This window comes from Triturus cristatus, chromosome 1_2 (genome assembly GCF_964204655.1).
Source record: "Triturus cristatus chromosome 1_2, aTriCri1.1, whole genome shotgun sequence".
Lineage (NCBI taxonomy): Eukaryota > Metazoa > Chordata > Amphibia > Caudata > Salamandridae > Triturus > Triturus cristatus.
In genome coordinates this window covers 154,503,818-154,521,351 of record NC_140580.1, presented here as the reverse complement: position 1 = coordinate 154,521,351, position 17,534 = coordinate 154,503,818, and the positions used below count along the sequence as shown (strand labels likewise).

Here is a 17,534-nt window from a genome sequence, read left to right as displayed (position 1 = left end):
CAAAGGTGGTGACCGGTGTTTGACCGTGTAGGTCTTCTCTCGCTCTTGCCATGAAGATCTTGGGCTAGCATTTCTTGATTGCTTTAAAGAGCACCTTTTGACATAACGCATAGGTGTCAGCGTCAAACGAGGAGGTCAGCCATAGGCACCACAAGCAGCTGTTGTGAGGGTCTGTAATGGACATCAAGCCGTCACAGACTCAACAAAGTTTGAATCCTGACTGCTTAGGAGGCGACATTTCAATGGAAAACTGCACATAATTGAGATTTTTGAAAAAAAATATTAACTACCTCTACACTCCTGAGGAGAAGCTAAGGAATTTGTGGATGATGAGGAAAAAAGGGAACCGACGTCATGAAGCGAAAAGAGAGGTTTACAACTCCAGTGATGTCACAAGGTGTCAAATGCGAGGAAGGTGGATTCAGCGCCCCCTACCGGTGCGGGAGAGCTATTGATGAGTTTCCAGATCCAGACTGGCACCTAGGACATTCAAAAGTTGAAAAATCTGCAGGTAGAAGCATTCATCAGAATGTCAGATTAACATAAGCAATTCCATGTTGGGCCTAATTAGTTTCACCTATGTCACAACAAGCACAGGGCCCACATCTGGACATCCCAGTCGCTCGGCATGTTTGCTAGAGTCTCAGCCACTGTCAATTACGCGTGCTCCATTTAAGTATATTGTTTTTGCCCACTGAGCAACCCCAGACAGGGAGTAACTATAGTCAAATCAGCTTTGGTGCCAAAAGCAGATCTGTGATTGTGTCTGCTCCATCATGCTGGAGAAAATCTCAGTATTGTTTAGGGTCCCTTCTGCACAGTGGTGTTTCCTTTATCCTGCTTCCTCTTTTTGGAACAGGAATTCCTCTGCTCAGTAGTTATTGCATTCACAGCCTCGGTCAACACAAGTATCTTGGTGAATATGCAAAGGATGGATCATAGTATTGCCACCAAAGATTTGTGTTATGGGTGTGACTTGCCGAGAGCCAATATGTTGATTATACAGACCGATGGCATTTTGGCAGATGCTACAGAGGCACAAATCCTGCTGCAGGATGCTTGTTTATCACAAGGAGGAGATGTGGTCTAACCGCCTTAGCTGCAGACAATGGAACTGGGGACACATGTCAGAGTTCTGGCATTGCATCAATATCCTGTGATTTTGGGCAAAGCACTTATCCTTACTGTAGCAAAAAATAAAAATAAAAGTACCTTGTGTAATGTGATCTGGTGCTCATGTAAAGCACTCTGCTGCCTTAGGGCCATGTTTTTTAGTCACTCACTGTCTGCAATACTAGCACTGACCTGGAAGCAGTGCCTCTTTCTTGAGAATGTGCACAGTCTTAGGACATGTTCTCACACTGAGCTGGATGGTATCAATGTAATGTAAGACACATTTGGATACCCTGCTTGTAACTGTATCACAGGCTTTGCAATCTCAATTGATACAATTGTACTGTAAGCCATATGCAACTGCTTGTATACAGCTCCAAACTGTATAGTTAACATATTATACCCTTATATTAATAACTTAATGCCTACTTGATCATGGCATAATAATAATATATAGTATAGCGAATAGCATCATGAAATGTGTGGTCTATATTCTAACAAAAAACAGGATGGGTGAGTGACCTTCAACCAACAAACAAAACCTTAACTTGCACAAGGTTCTGCTTACCTTTATTATCTTAGGCTAATTCTGGAAGTCAGTAGGACAGGGGATTTGCAAAAGACTACCAGCAGCCATAGAATTTGATTACTGAGTGATTGGCTGGTAATCTGTGAAAAGAAGTGGCATGGTGGCTGGCTCAAAGGAAATAGATACAGGTGGTTTTTAAGTTCTGATAAAGGAACACTATCAGCATCTATAGTTTTAGATACTTGCACGATCAAGAGACTAGAGAGAGGAGGCAGATGACAAAAGACCCATGAAAGCATTCACAACCCTGCAACTCACCTAGATAAACATGAATAATGAATCAAGTGAGGGAAACAGCATGTAAGAGGCTGAGGAGCACAGAAGAACGATCACATGATCCTTGACTGACTAAGCTAGATATCGGTCACAATTCTGTTCTGGTATTAGTCACTAAGCTGGAGCCATTCTGACATATCTGGATTGGAGTGAGCTTCAAGTAGGAATGCCATCATTTTGTGGTAACACCCTCTAAAAAACAAACTTTCAAAGCTGGTGTGCTGTGTGTAAAGGTGAAGGAAGAACAGCACTGCTACACATTGTACTATATTGGAAATATATTGACAGTTATAGTGCAGAAACAGATTGCACTGAAACATTACAAGGCACAGACATGCAATTCACTACATCACACTTACTAAATAGCACATGATTGGCCAGGTTGGAGATGAGTTGCCTTCTGTACGGTTCATCTGTCAGGTCTCTGGAATTTGCCAGTTCCGCTTCACCATTATACACCACATCATTAGGTCTACAATAAAAGAGCAGACCACATCAAGATTTTACGTGGCCAATTATATGAGATCCTTGAGAACAAACGCAGACTTTAACAACAAAGCAATGTACCCTGAATAAACTACTAAGGTTTAAAACAGAGGCAAATCCAAAACTTGGTATATTAGCTGTAAACACAACACTATTCTTGTTAGCTAAGGAGAGTCCGGTACCCACATGCACATACCAACACAGAGGCTGAGAGACACAAAAGACAGTCCCACACAACAAACTTTGGTCAGGAAGTAAACAAGCAAGCATTGAGAAGGAATAATGGACAAAGATGGATGGACAAATGGGTGGTTGCTAGGCATATGGATGTATGCTTCAGCTTCTTGTCCACTTAACCTTAACTCTTCTGCTGCTCAGACAATCGCCTGGTGATTTATAGGTGATAGTGCTTAAAACGCCATTGACCCTTCCTTTGAGAAATCGCTTTTACCAGGTGAAATGTGTTTTTGCCAATCCAATCCCTGCACTCTCTTAAGTAATCATCTCTAGATACGAACAGAGTACCCTCTTTATATCCATTCCATCAGTGACCTCTTCACTACAATAATAAAGGTTTTACTGTCAATAGGTACTTTAACTTCTTCAGTGCTGGCGAAAGACACACCTAGGTTTGTCAGATCGTTATGTACACCGAAAACTATGCACCCAGTCTTTCACAGGTTACAACTGAATAAAATGTTGCAATTCCCAGAATGCACAGATATACAATATGAAATTCCAGGACCAAATCAGGATGTTCAACTTACAGAGAGCATGCTAGCAATTCTACTGCAGCCTGCAATTGTTAAATTTCCATATTTCTACTTACATTCAAAGTAAAAGTATTTTGGCTTACACGAACAAAGTGGAGAAAATTGACCACCCAAAATTTTCCTTAAATTATTTCTGTTAATAGCATGTTTTTTCTTGCTGACAAGTGTATACTCATAATAAATCTTTTCAAAGGGAAAAACACAGTAAAATACTGCCCTGCTGTTACTGTCAGCCTTAAAGTACAGGTGTGTATCAATTAGGCATTACAAAAAGTCTGCCTTAAAGTGGTCCATCTACAAATTGGACTTCATCTCTATTTGCAATAGGCCACCAATAACAGCATAGATTTTAACAACATGTGATAATGCTTAAACTCTATTCCATAGGGATGAATCTTGCATGGCTGTCTGCATCAAACAATCATAAAACAGTCAATTTCACCAACCAAACTCTGTCATATCTTGAATATTGTCTGCAGTGAGCATGTGCCATTGAACCAAATGTAGAAGTTTAGGAACTGAGCAGTTTAGTTACATTTTCGGAAGGATTTAAATGCAAAGTGTAGATTAAAACAAACCTGACCAAACGGCTGCATAGGATTATTGCAGAATTACTGCCTAGTTTGATCAAACATCCACAGCATAAGGCAATTTTAATCCTGAAACGTTCAGCAGTGTCTTATGATGAAATCAGGAGGGTGCGGGGGGGTGGGGGGGGAGAGGAGGGTCTGTTACACCATAAACACTAGCCTGCTATGACACGAAAACTAAGGTAAAAACAGAGTACCATAATTGCCACCTCCCACTTATCAAATATAGGATTTTTTCTACCACAATCCATGTACCTCAGCCCTCTCATCTTCTCTTTCCTTTTAAATCTGCCTGCCTGTCTGCTCTATCACTTGATCTCGTTGCAAACTCAGACTCTATCATACCTTGCTTTTGGGTCTCGAATTTCTTCAACAAGTACACCCTACCAAACGCCTGTTATGTTTCTTTAACAAACTCTTTCCACAGTGAATGGCATGCCCTAGCAAACAAGCAAGCCACCGAACACCCATATTTAACCACATTACACTGAGCCCAAATTAAACTAAAAAATAAAAATAAAAATAAATATAAAAGCAAAAACACTTGGTGCATTATGCAAGCCAAAAGCCAATAAAAAAAAGACTGCCAAGAGCGAGACTGCCAACTCCCGAAATCTGAACAAGCTCAAGAACAAAATGTTTAGGGAAACTATAATAAAATAGGCAAAGAAGAATGACATCAAGCCAGACTGGACATCCTCTGAATAACTATGCACTCTTTACTAGCAAACAAGGAGTCTACAACCATATTCCAAGTTCACCTTGAACCCAGACCACTCCATTATGTTCTGCTACAATAAAAAGGACAATGTCAAAACCTCAGTCTTGCTCCAAACTGTAGCCAGACTTTCCACAGACATTTCACATTCCACAGAAGCACTTCAACATGTCAAACACTTCCACTGTGTTAGGCAGCTCTAAGAATTTTTTCTTGATGACCTATAATCCTCACAACTTCACACGCTACCTCTTTTCCATGCCCAAAGCACCCCCTCTTCTTGTGCCTTCCAGTAACCTTATGTAGCACACAGTGCTTTACAAGTTTATAATTGTACAATACTCAAGCACCGATTACTAGGTCTCCCACTTTGTCTTTACAAACTTCTCCAAAAACATTGTGAGACATGCCAGAGCCAGAAACCTGCAGCCCCACACTTGCCTTCTGCCAAACACACCCTTTGGGGGTATGGTTAAGAAGCCAATCTGACGTAAAACAATTCAACAGACCTAAAACACCCATACTCAAAATTCGAAATCACCTGCTACAACTGAGGAGTACAACGATGCAGCACTGTAGGTACTTCTGTATTACAAAATGGTGTTTAATATTCAATGGGTGATTCCACAAACTGTCTCAGATATGTTTCATTTCTCAACACTCACATGAGGATCTTGCTCAAACATGCCTTCTCAACACAGTAGCATATGGATTAGAAACAGTTTTATTTACAAAACCTTAATATGAAAAGTCTGTGGATCTATCGGCACACTCTTGATCACATGAAAAAGAGATCTCTTCTGTTTCCTTCTGAAAAGTTGCACTCATAATGCCTTTAAATTCCCTGTGCATGGCAAATACTAATGAATGATTTGCAACCAAGAAGGGCATTGCCCTTTTCCGATCACTTTTAGCTAAATTTACTATAACATAATTTAAAAAAAGTTTGGCCAATACTACATTTTGTTATGGCAGTTTTACTTTATTGCAACAGCAATGTCTCTCACTGGAACAGCGTTTTTGTATCCAAATTTTCCTAAAGCCTGTCTCACCTTGAAGAGAGTATCGCAGGCAGCAGAACATGTTCCAATGAAAGGAGATTGGGCACCGGCTTTTGCCTTTGGCTGTCCAGGTACTCCTACAAAATGAATGCTCAACATTAAAACGTACACTGGTGTTTCATAAAGCATTTGTCACACTCTAAAATATGGTAAGTAATTGCAAGGACACAGAGTCGTCTACAAAGGAACTACAAAGTAATATGTATGTGAGTTAAAAAGCACCAAAAATAAAGGGTATTTTCACATTACATGGTTAGTGCAAGGGAAAATGTTCAGCCTACCCCACAACCGACACAGAACGGGTAATTTGTTTGCAAATCCACCAAGTTTCAAATGTGCTGGGGAAGAGCAGGGGGCACAGGATCAGCACGCATTCAGGCATGCATATTTCCTTTATGCGGTCATTGTATCAGAATGTATTTATTAACAAATGTATATATACTTACATATAGTACCACAAATCAACAAATTGTGAACCATTACATTCCCCCATAATTTTACGTTGAACTCTAATAGGAAAACCTGAATCCAGGTAGATCTCATTCTTATCATAGGTTAAAATTCTTATAATTATTTTTTAAAATAACTATCATGTTTCATATCAAATCCATGGTATGCCACACGTATTTGCCTGCTCAAAACACAAATTGGGAAACCGTGAAAACATATTTCGTATTGTTGCAACTAATTAAGTGAGAACCTTAAGCTAGCAAGTCTCGCTTGGACTGTGTAGACATTAAAATCAGGTTTCTCACTTGTCTAAATTCAAACAAGACCAATGAATGGCAATGAGAAATTACGACAACTATTTATATGTAATCATCAGCCAGTTCTCTTGAGCAGAAATGCTGAGCTGAAATGCATGGGCACACACCGCAAAATCTCACCTCCTCTTCCCATGTGCCAAGGACTGACTTTGCCAAGGACTGACACACAGTCACTATACAAGAGCTGAGAGTGTGTTTCTAGCTCTCTAAATATCTTGGTCTTCTACACTAGGGGCTAATTTAGAGTACACAAAAGAGAAAAACTTCTGTAGTTTGCTTTTGCATATTCTTACATGCCTTTACTAAACAAGGCCCAAAACTTCTATAATGGAAATATTAAAGGAAGATACAATTAGTAAAAATAGGAAAGCTGGTCGTCTTGGCACTTTTAATAAGGAGTTGGACATTTTGGGTCAGATTCATTTACGAGTACTCCTGTAGTACTACTTCCATACTCACAAATGATTATGAAGAGGCACCTTTCCCTCCTTGCTACCATTTCAGACAGAAACTAACTATTTTCAGGATGCACTATCAGTCAACAAATGATTGATGGGAACAAATGCTATGTCCCACATTTAATGCACATATTTTGTGAATTACGGTGTAAAGGGCACAGATATTCTTGTACTAAATTTGTCTGAAAAAGTGTTTACTATTTTGAGAAACACCATTGGGCTGGGTGAAAAAATCCAAGTTGTTCGCTTTCCGTAGCACTGTAATACTGAAGTGGACTGCAGCAGTTTTCACGGAGTGAACAGGACATTAGTGAACACCCAGCCCATAACAGAAACAACCTTTCAAACGTGCATGTTAACTAGTTGAGGACACCATAGGCTAGCACAAATGATCTCAGAACAACTGGCAAAGGAGTGCATTCTATTTTCCCTTTTTCACAATTGAAGCTGAAAAGCTTAAAAGCTAGAATGGCCAAACCCAGGAATACAAGCTGCTGCACTTGCTGCAAGCATCAACTTGAATTCTGGAGAGCACTCAAATCTTTTACCAGAGCTCAGAACCAGCTGAGGCTTTCAGATTCACCACAGTTGAACCAGTTACTTACCTTCGGTAATGCCTTCTCTGGCGGAGCCTATCCAACTGCAGATTCCTCAACTTCGAATATTCCCAGGCATCTGGAAAATCTTGAGCAGTACCTCTGCGAGCTGGTAGGTGATCTTGATTTGCCCGTGTCACAAGTGACATCACAGTGCCCCTATACACACTACCCTGGCACGCTAACAGTTCCTCTTGTGACTATTTTTGTGGCAACAATGCAGAGCACATAAAAAATAATGCTTCACCTGTGTGCAGCATCCAATGTGAACTTTAAGATGAAGAGCCTAGTTTGCAGATCAGCCAGGAGAAAAAGGTTAGTGAGGAAACTGCAGTTAGATAAAGTATCTAACAGAAAAGGGATTATCGAAGTTAAGTAACTTGTTCTTGTGATCAAGACTTCTAACCACAGATTCCTCACCCTAGAATAGATACCCAAGCACTACCTACCCAGAGGTGGGGCTGGGAAATAGCTCAAACCAGAAAATCCTAGAGGACCGACTTGACTGCTCAAGCAGTAGTGCCTGGTAATCATGTTGAGGGACGCCCATGTTGCGGCTTGGCAGATATCCAGGACAGATACCCTGCATGCCAACACATTAGCAGTGGCCTAAGCCCCTGCTGGAATGGGCCCTCAAGCTCTCAGGACGCTGTCTCTTAGTTAATGCATAGCTGGATGCAGAGAACAATCTATCGAGAGATTGTCTGCTTCTGTAGTCTCACCCTTATTCGATCAGGTAAACCAGACGAAGAGCTCATCGTCCTCTCGATGGTCTTTGGTTCGATCAGTGTAAAAAGAGAGAGCTCCTTTCGGGTCAAGATGATTACGTTTCTCCTCATCCTTTTTGGAAGGATGAGGCATAACGAAGAAACTAGCATAGTGATGCTCTGACCAACAGGAAATGGGTTGACAACTTTTGCCAGGAAAGAGGAACGAGTCAGAAGAAGCAGTTTCTCAGGGAAAAAGCTTGCATACAGAGGGTTAAGTGAGCGCGCTTAATGCTCGCGGACCCTAATGACAGGTATAATGGACACTAGAAAAACTGCTTTAATAGTCAAGAGCTGCAGAGAACAGCTGTGTAGGAAGCTAGGAGGAGGAACACATGAGAAATGCGCGAACTAGATTGAGGGGGCATCACAAAAAGATTAGGAAGGAACAAGTGTTGCAAACCTTTCAGAAAACTACACATAATTTACCCCCGTGTAGCTGTGATCAAGCATCAAAACAAAGCACCTCTCTATCAGTTTGTCCTTTATATACTGATTTTAGGCAACACATTTTAATCCCTATTTTAAGGAAGTCCAAACTAAGAACTCATAAAGAAGGCTTGATCTTTCGGCAGAAACTTTCTACCCCAGAGATCTGTTTTGCTGTACTAAATTTGATCAGAAAGGCCGTAGTACTCGGGAAAGGATATGACACTATCCCCATGTGATTGTGTTGCATAGTCGAAATAATTGATGCTGGTGTTCTTTTTGCTGATGTAGTGTTTTAATATTTTCAATATATATATTATTTAGTGAAATTCTTTTAAGAAAATAACTACACAGTATTTGAAACAGTTTGTATCTGATATTGGCATTATATAGCTAAATGCAAACTATTTTAATGCATTATTGCAATCCAAGATTACCTTTTATATTAGGTTTTTTTTATTGACTTTTATGGCCTTGCTCAAATAAAGCTTTGTCTGACACCAACACGGAGCCGGTTGATGCCACCTAACGGCACCCAGAGGTCCTGCTTAAGATTTTCTAGATACAGTCTGCGGCTGGGGGATATTCTAAGGTGAGTCAGTGGGAAGCTGGATCTTTATATATATATATATATATATATATATATATATATATATATATATATATATAAAAATAGATATATATCGTGCAAAGAGTCCAGAGGTTCCTTATGCGTGGACAGGGGCTTGCTCTAGCAACCCCAAGGTGCTCTTCCAGGGGGTAGTGTGGTTGAGCAGCCTTAGGCTTATCAGAGGGGAGTGTAAGACACCTGCAGATACACAACAGTCAATAAATAATGCACACAACTCAATAACATTCTTTATATATATTTAGGCACCAGAACCAATTCAATCAGGTAAGTACGTTTTGCAACTTAAATTATTTTCGATTCAAAAAGCTGACAGTGCAATATTTAGAAGCTGCAATGTTATCCTATGGCAGGAAGAACAAGTACAGCATTCAGGTACATTACAGCAACTTACGGGACCAATCTCCAGGGGTTGAGGTGAATGGTGGGCAAGATTCAAGGCAGCACCAGCAGGACACTACCAGCGGCACTTGGGCAACAGGGTGCAGGGGTGCAAACAGAGCCCGGTGCCCAGTGTTGCTCTATGGGGATCGGTCTTTGCGTTAAGAGGCTGCAGGCTTTGACTGGTACGCCAGTCGGGGTGAACCAACAGGGGGCTCAGGCCTCACAATGCTCGAGACGCAAGGACGCTTTGGCCCTCTTCTCCACGCCCAGGGGCGGCAGGTGTGTGGGATTTCCTTATTGTGAGCAGTCACGTTAGAGGGGTCCACTGCACGCAACATCGGGGCATCCACGAAAGGTGAAACAGTGTGGACTCGGTATCTGGAGGACTGAGGGATCACAATGACACAGTTAGCCCACTTCAACTCGGGCTTGGAGTGACAGGTGCAGTGGTGTCCGTAGGCGGTGGATTGTCGCAGTCTTGAAGTCCTTTCAGATTTCTTTGGGTTGCCTGCCTCAGGTTAGGGTTGCTTAGGGGTGGGCACGTCTACTCAGCTAACAACTAATTTTCCCACCTGTGCAGGGGCCAAAAGGCTATGGACAAAGGGGGTCGGCGTTCTCTCCAGTGAGGGAAGCCAGACTCACATTTCAAAGATGGTAGCTTCTTTGAAGCTCCCTGCCTTGGAATGCTAATCAGCAGGTCATCCTGTGGGAGGGGGTGTTATCACCCTATTTCCGAGCAGGCTTTGTTTCTGACCTCTTGAGAGCAAAGGCTCTCACCCTTGGGGGTTATACACTCTTCTCTGGTGGCAGGCAGAAACCAGTCAGCACACACACCAGGGCCTGGCAGGTATTCAGGTGGCATCTCTAAGGTGCACTTTGGTGGATGCATGTATTAATAAATCCACCACTGGTATCCGTGTCGGCTTAGTAATACGAGATGTTTGATACCAAACATGCCTATTTTCAGTGAAGCCATCATGTAGCTGGGGAACTCATTTTCCCAGGGGCCAACAGATGTTTTAAAATGGTTTCCCTGTTCACTTGCACTGGTAGTAATAGAATTGGCGAGCACAGGGCCATATCTTCTCATGCAGGTATGCCCTCACATGTAATATAAAGCACCCTGCCTTAGTGCTGTAAGGCCAGCTGTAGGGGAGACTTACAAATACTACATACAGTGTTAGGGGACGTTGCACACAGGTGTGTGTGTCTCATGTCATGTTTTCACTTTGGTCTGCACCAAAACTTGCAGCCTGCAATGGCAGTCTTGCATGTGTTTGGTGAGGGGTCTCTTAGAGTGGCACAATTCATGATCCGGCCCTGATAGACCCTTCTTTAGCACCCCATGCCTTTGGTACCAGGGGTGCCATTTATTAGGGACTTCCAGAGAGTACTAAAGGAATTGCCAATTGGTGGAAGTAATTGTACAATTTTGGAAAATAAATCTAGCACTGGGGACCTGGTTAGCAGGAATCCAGTGCACTTCCAGTTGAAATCCCATCAAATACCAGACAGAAAGTGGGGGTGACCATGTCCAAAAGGGGCATTTTCCTACGAAGTCTCAATATGAAAAAGCATTTTGAAACACATTTCTGGTTGAATTAATTAACCAAGACCTCACATTGAGGCTGTCTGGCCACAAGGTTGGCCCAAGCCATGTTTGGTGATTGTCATTCTTGAAGTCCAAATGTAAAATCTTCCTCATTCTGTATCGAGCTGCTGGTGATCTTAAGTGTGCTACAGGGGGAACCTAATTTACTTACTGGTCAAGTAAGGAAAGTCATATTTTTAAACTATCACTTTTGCCCAATTTTGGATTCTTACAATTACCTTTTTAATGTTATGTGTTATCTATTATTTTTCAAAAGTGACACTAATTGCTGTGCTTTCCCTTGACATTACGATTATTTTTTTAACCACTAATTTTCCTTCATGTTAGTTTAACTATGTCATACTTTGTTACTCCAATTATTTCATAGGTATGTCGTTCCTATATTTTTGGTTCTGGTTTGCTCCCCTTGCTAATTTTATATTTTTAACACTGACTGGTGATACTTTACATTTTTAGTTTTCCATGCACTTTTATGCAATGATTTTTTAATACTGATCTTAATTTTCCTTATTTATGATTTTCCGCCCAACTTTAAAACAGTGTCTTTACCATTCAATATATGCTGGTGATAGTTTTCTTTTTGACCTAACTCTTTAAATATTAAGTTTGATTTAATTTTCATTTTATTTTGTGTTAATCGTTCACATAACATTCTTTATAGATTGTTGTAATGTTAGTTTGCTTAGTAAACCACATACTTTGAGATTAGTCTCGTCATTCTGGCCAGCTGTCATTAGTGAACAGAGGTTAACCTCATCTGCTTGACTCTGTGGGGTGGGCTGTTGGTCATTGAGTAATCCGCCAGTTTCTCAAAGATGTCGCCTACAAAAACACACTAATTTCCAAGTTTTGTTCAAGAAGGTATACACTTAATTTTAAGATTTCCTATTAACCATTTTGCTTCCTAAATATCTCAGTCCTACATAACAGCAGCATATTAGACTCCCTGAAACACTGGATTTGTGAACCACGTGTGCTTCAACGTAACACATGAATCCAGAAAAAATAAACAAAATGTGTTAAATATGAATAGAACAGACATCTGTAGGCCTACCAAAGCATGAGAATAGGAAATAGATTGGCTATCCTTGGAGACTATCTACTTGGTGTGTAAATGATTTAGGTCTCCTATCCCTTGATCACTATTGTGAATCCCTGGGATATTCAAAGTCAGAACTGCATCCATCATGTACAAGAAATTCAGATAAAATTGCAAGGAGTTTTAACAAATGCAAAAAATCATACAAAACACTGGATGGACTATTCCAGCTAAACTGGTGTACAGTGATGAAGTGATACATTTAGATCAATAGAAACAGAAGAGTACCAAATGATAATTTAATCACGCGCTATGCGGTTACAAGATGACCAATCAATGATTAATTTCTATACTTCGTGAAACACCATCAGCACATTAAACTAAGTTTCCTCATGACAAATTAAGGCATTATGTTCCTTAATAATTTAGCACAATGGCATCTAAGAATCTATCTGTAGTTTTTTGATTCTTGTAGAAGCAGACAAAATAGTTTGAACAAAGTAAAACTGACTGATGTGATTACCGCATATATGGAAAGGACAAATGGCATTTTTTTTAATACAGTTGTGATTTCAATACAAACAATACTACCATTTATGGGCCATGTCAGTTCTGCTAAACTCATCTGATAAAATTAGAAATATACTATGGACTCACTCTTAAGGAAAACGGTTGGGCGAAGTCGACTCGTACACAGCCATAGTTCTTCCGCAGCATCCTGAGGACCCCTCTTGCAACACTCCAAAGGCTTTCATTCTGCTTTGGTTTGCCCTTAAAAACAAGATGAACAAATGCAAAACTGAGAATAATGGTAGAGTTGAATCTTAGATGCATGCATGAATGAATATATAAATATATACACACACACACACAAACAAACATAATATACCACTGTGCAATTAAAATCATTATCACTGATAAAGACGCATCCAGTGGCATCCAAGGCTCTCACCAGCTGTTCGCTGTTATAGTGACCTTCAATGATCCGATCATAGGATATTCCCACGGGTATGATCTGGATGTCAGGAATGGCATCAGTGTCAAGACTGTCCACTACTACAGACAGCAGGCCTGCCCGGCCACAGGAGGTCTTTCCACTTCTGGAGCGTGTGCCTTCCAGAAAAATTTCCAGAGACTGGTTTTCCTTTAAAAGTTCTTGAATGTACTGAAAAGAAGAGAATTACATATTATTAAATGTCTCTGAATTTACAGTCGCTGGAACTAGGCGATTGTGGAGACACAGCATTTTTGGCATAATTATAAGTCTACTGCATTTGCCACATAATCCATCATATGCTGCATAATCTAAAGACTTTTACGAAGAAATGTTTCTACCTCAAAACAGTTCAAATGTTACTAAACATTCAGTGACATGGGTTGCTGCACAGTGGAAGGCCAAGTTGTAAACACTGACTGGCCACCTTTCTCTTGCTTATTGTGGTGGTATTGAGGAGCAACCAATATACAGGCAGTGTAAAGATGACAAAAGAACAAAGTAATACTATCACAAAATGTGCTGCTTTACACCACATAATTTGCCTTCTTTTGCTGCATAATTTACTCTACCGTACGGCATAATTCCAGTGGCCCTCAATATAAATAGTTTATGTGATGCACATCTGTCTGCAGTACTTTTGTTCAACAAAAAATAATTTAATGTTAATAATCTAGTCTATAATATTATGAGTTCCAACCTACATATTGGAATTTCAGAGGTTTGGAAATAACATACATCTGTTAAGAGTAACTTTCATGCATCATACAAATTGACCTTAATCAGCAGAATACAATGCTGGTCTAGATGCCAAAAACCTTGAACCCATGCTAGACCTTCCTATCCCACACTCCACAAACAACTGCAAGCAATCAACCTCTTCTTTAGTGAAAGCATACAGAAGACCAGTCAGCACATACCACAGGCATGCTTCTTTTCTTAGAACCAGCTCTTATCGTAATCGTAGTGCCTGCAGTGGTCACCCTTCACAGCCCTATCTCTTGCAGATCTCACGGACATGGAAATCTCTTTGAAATCCACTTCATATTAAGATAAAGTCTTGCCTTCATCCCTCATTAAAGCTTTCTAAGGAGAAGCTCCCTCAGACCTAGTCACTATTTTGAACGTCTCCCTCACTCATGGCTTCTTCCCAGAAGCTCTCAAGACAGGACAGATCCTCCCATTTTTTATATCATTGAAAAACCAGCCTACGCTCAACTCTAAGACTACATCAACGCCAATCATCTCATGTATTCCGATTAATCTGGCTTCATATCACACTGAAGCATAAAGACAGCTGCACACATCATGGACAATGCCCTCCTGACTACAGCTGAAAATGACTCCAGGCTCCAGATATTGTCAACACTATTGACCACCCACCCTTATCTACACTTTGTCTGGAATGGGATCCACTGTTAATGTCCTACAATGGTTGACCGACTTTATCCAAACACCAGTTCATTCATATTGACACCTCCAAGCCTCAGAAGATTACTATCACCTGCTGAGTCCCATCAGGGTTCAATAGTGTCCCCCAATATATACTCAATGTAGAGTCCCTGGGGAACCTACTCACTGATAACAGCATCAGAATTCGCCTATGCCAACAAGACATAACCCGTCTTGAACATTTCTTTTGCTCCTAAATACTTCCTGCTCTTCATCCAGACTTTGGCGTTCATTATCTACATGAACCTCAACCCCACCAAGACAGAATTCCTGCTAGTCATCAAGAACTACAAGCTACAAATAGTACAACCATAGTTAAATGACATCAACCTTGACGGTTTGGAATTTCAATTCTCACTTAATGGCAAGTCACTTGGATCCATCCAGAACCGCAATCTCCTACTCAGGAAGCATGCTGCCCAGAAAGGAATACGTTACTTACCCTATAAGCACCTATTCGCCGTGTGTAGTGTCGAAAATTCATAAGCTTAGCATTCTCCTATCATCTAGATCATCTAGTGTTGGACTGGGACGTTTGCAACTTGTATTTATTCAAACGGCTTTATGAGTCACGAGGTATGGGGACTCTCCTATAGTCTGTATTGTGCATGGTCATCGTCTCCTTTGATAGACTGCTTTTTGGCTCATCAGGTGAGCTTAGGATAGGAGCAGTTGAGTGACAAGGATGAACTGGAACGTAAAGTTTTGATAAGGCTGATTGTTTTAGTATAGGTGTACGCCCACTATTAGCATCCGAGGAGCAGGGTGTGTGTATATATGACTCTACAGCACTACACACTACAAACAGATGCTTGCAGGATAAGGAACGTTCCATTCGTAGCATGTGTTGCTCATTGATATATATGCGTAGCATCAAATGTAAAGCAGTGCTCCTCAATAGCATTGGCTAGTCAATAGTTGATGTATATGTTTGAAAAAGTGTTCTTAAGACAGCTTGACTCACTAGCTTGTTGGTTAGCTAAGACATTGACATAGTAAGATTTTGCTAAGGTGTGTGTGTTATTCCAAATAGCTTCTTTACAGATATCTGCTAGTGTGTCCCAAGGAAAGCCATAGCGGCTCATTTTTACAAGTAGAGTGAGCTCTTGGAATTGCGGGTAGCAATTGCTTAGCATAGCAATCTCTTAGCTTTATATATACATCTTACTATTCACCTTAAGATTCCTACTTTAGAGATAGGTGAACCCTATTGTGCGTTTGAAAAAGCAACAAAGTTGCTGTGTTTTGTGAAATGGTTTTGTTCTCTCAATGAAGTACATTAGAGCTCTTTTAACATTGAGTGTGTGTGTGTAAGTCTTTCTGCTACCAAGTCTGATTTAGGAAAGAATACTGGTAGCTCAATGGTCTGGTTTGCATGAAAAGCGGAAACCATTTTAGGGAGAAATTTGAGGTTTGGTCTTCATACTAATTTATCCGGAAAGATTTGGAAGAAAGTTTCTTCTGCAGTGAGGGTTTGGAGTTCACTTATTCGTCCAAGAGATGTTCTAGCCACCAAGAATGCTACTTTCCATGTGAGGAACTGTAGATCACATACATTTAATGGTTAAAAAGGTGAACCCATAAGCCTGGTAAGAACTATATTAAGGTCCCTGATAGCTGCTGGCGAGAGGAATGACCCTTTTTAATCCTTCCATACAGCCTTTTATCACTGGGATTCTAAACAAAGACACGTGTTCTCTATTGTGCATGTACAAGTGCAGTCTGATAGAGGTATACGCAAGGCATGCTTTGTGTAAATGGAGCAGGTAACAAATAAGTCTTGTATCGTGGGAGAAAGTGGCTGGATTTGTTTAGCAATGCAGTACTGGACAAACCTTTTCCATTTGGCTACGTAACATGCTTATGTGGTAGGCTTGCGAGCTAGTTTTAGAATGATCATGCCTTCTTGTGGCAGATTAAGGTGTCCAAATTCTGAGACTTTAGGAGCCAGATTGCTAGATTCAACTGTTTCGGATTGGGGTGTAGGACTCTCCCATGGCCCCAAGTCAAAAGCTGTGCCAGAGTGGCAGCTTCTTGTATGGCACAACTGAAGTAGTATTGTAAATCATGCTGGTCAAGCCCATGTTTGGGCTATTAGGATTAGAGTGAGGGATGTTTGTGTGAGCTTTTGAACAACATAACAAATGAGGGGAAGGGAAAGCGTAAGCAAACATCCGTGACCATCTGATCCACAGGACACTGCCTTTGGTCTGTGGGTGACGAAACCTGAAGACGAAGCATTGGCATTTTGCATTCTGTTGTGTGGCGAAGAGATCTATCTCGGGGGATCCCCACTGCTGAAAATATATGAGTGGAGCAGTGTTGTGTTGACTTATCACTTGTACACCTGCTGTTGCCTTCTACTGTGCATATCTTATAAGTCACTGTTCACCCCGGGAAGGAATAGACCATGTATTTACAACATATGCCTTTACAATGCGGGCTATACAACGAATGTGTTGTTACCACGTGTTCCATTACAACGCAAGTCGTTACAACGACTTGCTTTAGGGAAGTGCTGGAATTTGGGTTAGTATATTTCACTATTCCAACTCCAGTCTGTGCAATAGTAGGGAAGGTGTTGGATTTAAAATCCGACACTAAGTTCCCTAAAGCAAGTCGTTGTAATGACTTGCGCTTTAATGGAACGCGTGATAACAACCCATTTGTTGTAGTGCCTGCATTGTAATGGCGCTGCGTTGTTCTGACAGCGTTGTAAATGCTGTTCCCCTGGTAGGTAGTCTGCTAGGAGGTGGACGTTGTATCTATGCGAAAGAGCTGTATGGAGTGTGTGCCCCTTTA

General features: G+C 40.9%; 1 protein-coding gene across 3 annotated transcripts in view; it reads right to left on the bottom strand.

The window, feature by feature from the left end:
* GPAM (glycerol-3-phosphate acyltransferase, mitochondrial) overlaps window positions 1-17,534 on the bottom strand; it is a 225,049-nt gene that overhangs the window by 76,211 nt on the left and 131,304 nt on the right. For all 3 annotated transcript variants that reach the window (XM_085603412.1, XM_085603411.1, XM_085603415.1), the window contains exons 10-13: window positions 13,239-13,451; window positions 12,944-13,057; window positions 5,598-5,683; window positions 2,338-2,450 (exon numbers count right to left, since the gene is read on the bottom strand). In XM_085603412.1, the coding sequence (XP_085459538.1) occupies window positions 2,338-2,450; window positions 5,598-5,683; window positions 12,944-13,057; window positions 13,239-13,451 (526 nt within the window). The remainder of the gene's footprint in view (window positions 1-2,337; window positions 2,451-5,597; window positions 5,684-12,943; window positions 13,058-13,238; window positions 13,452-17,534) is intronic.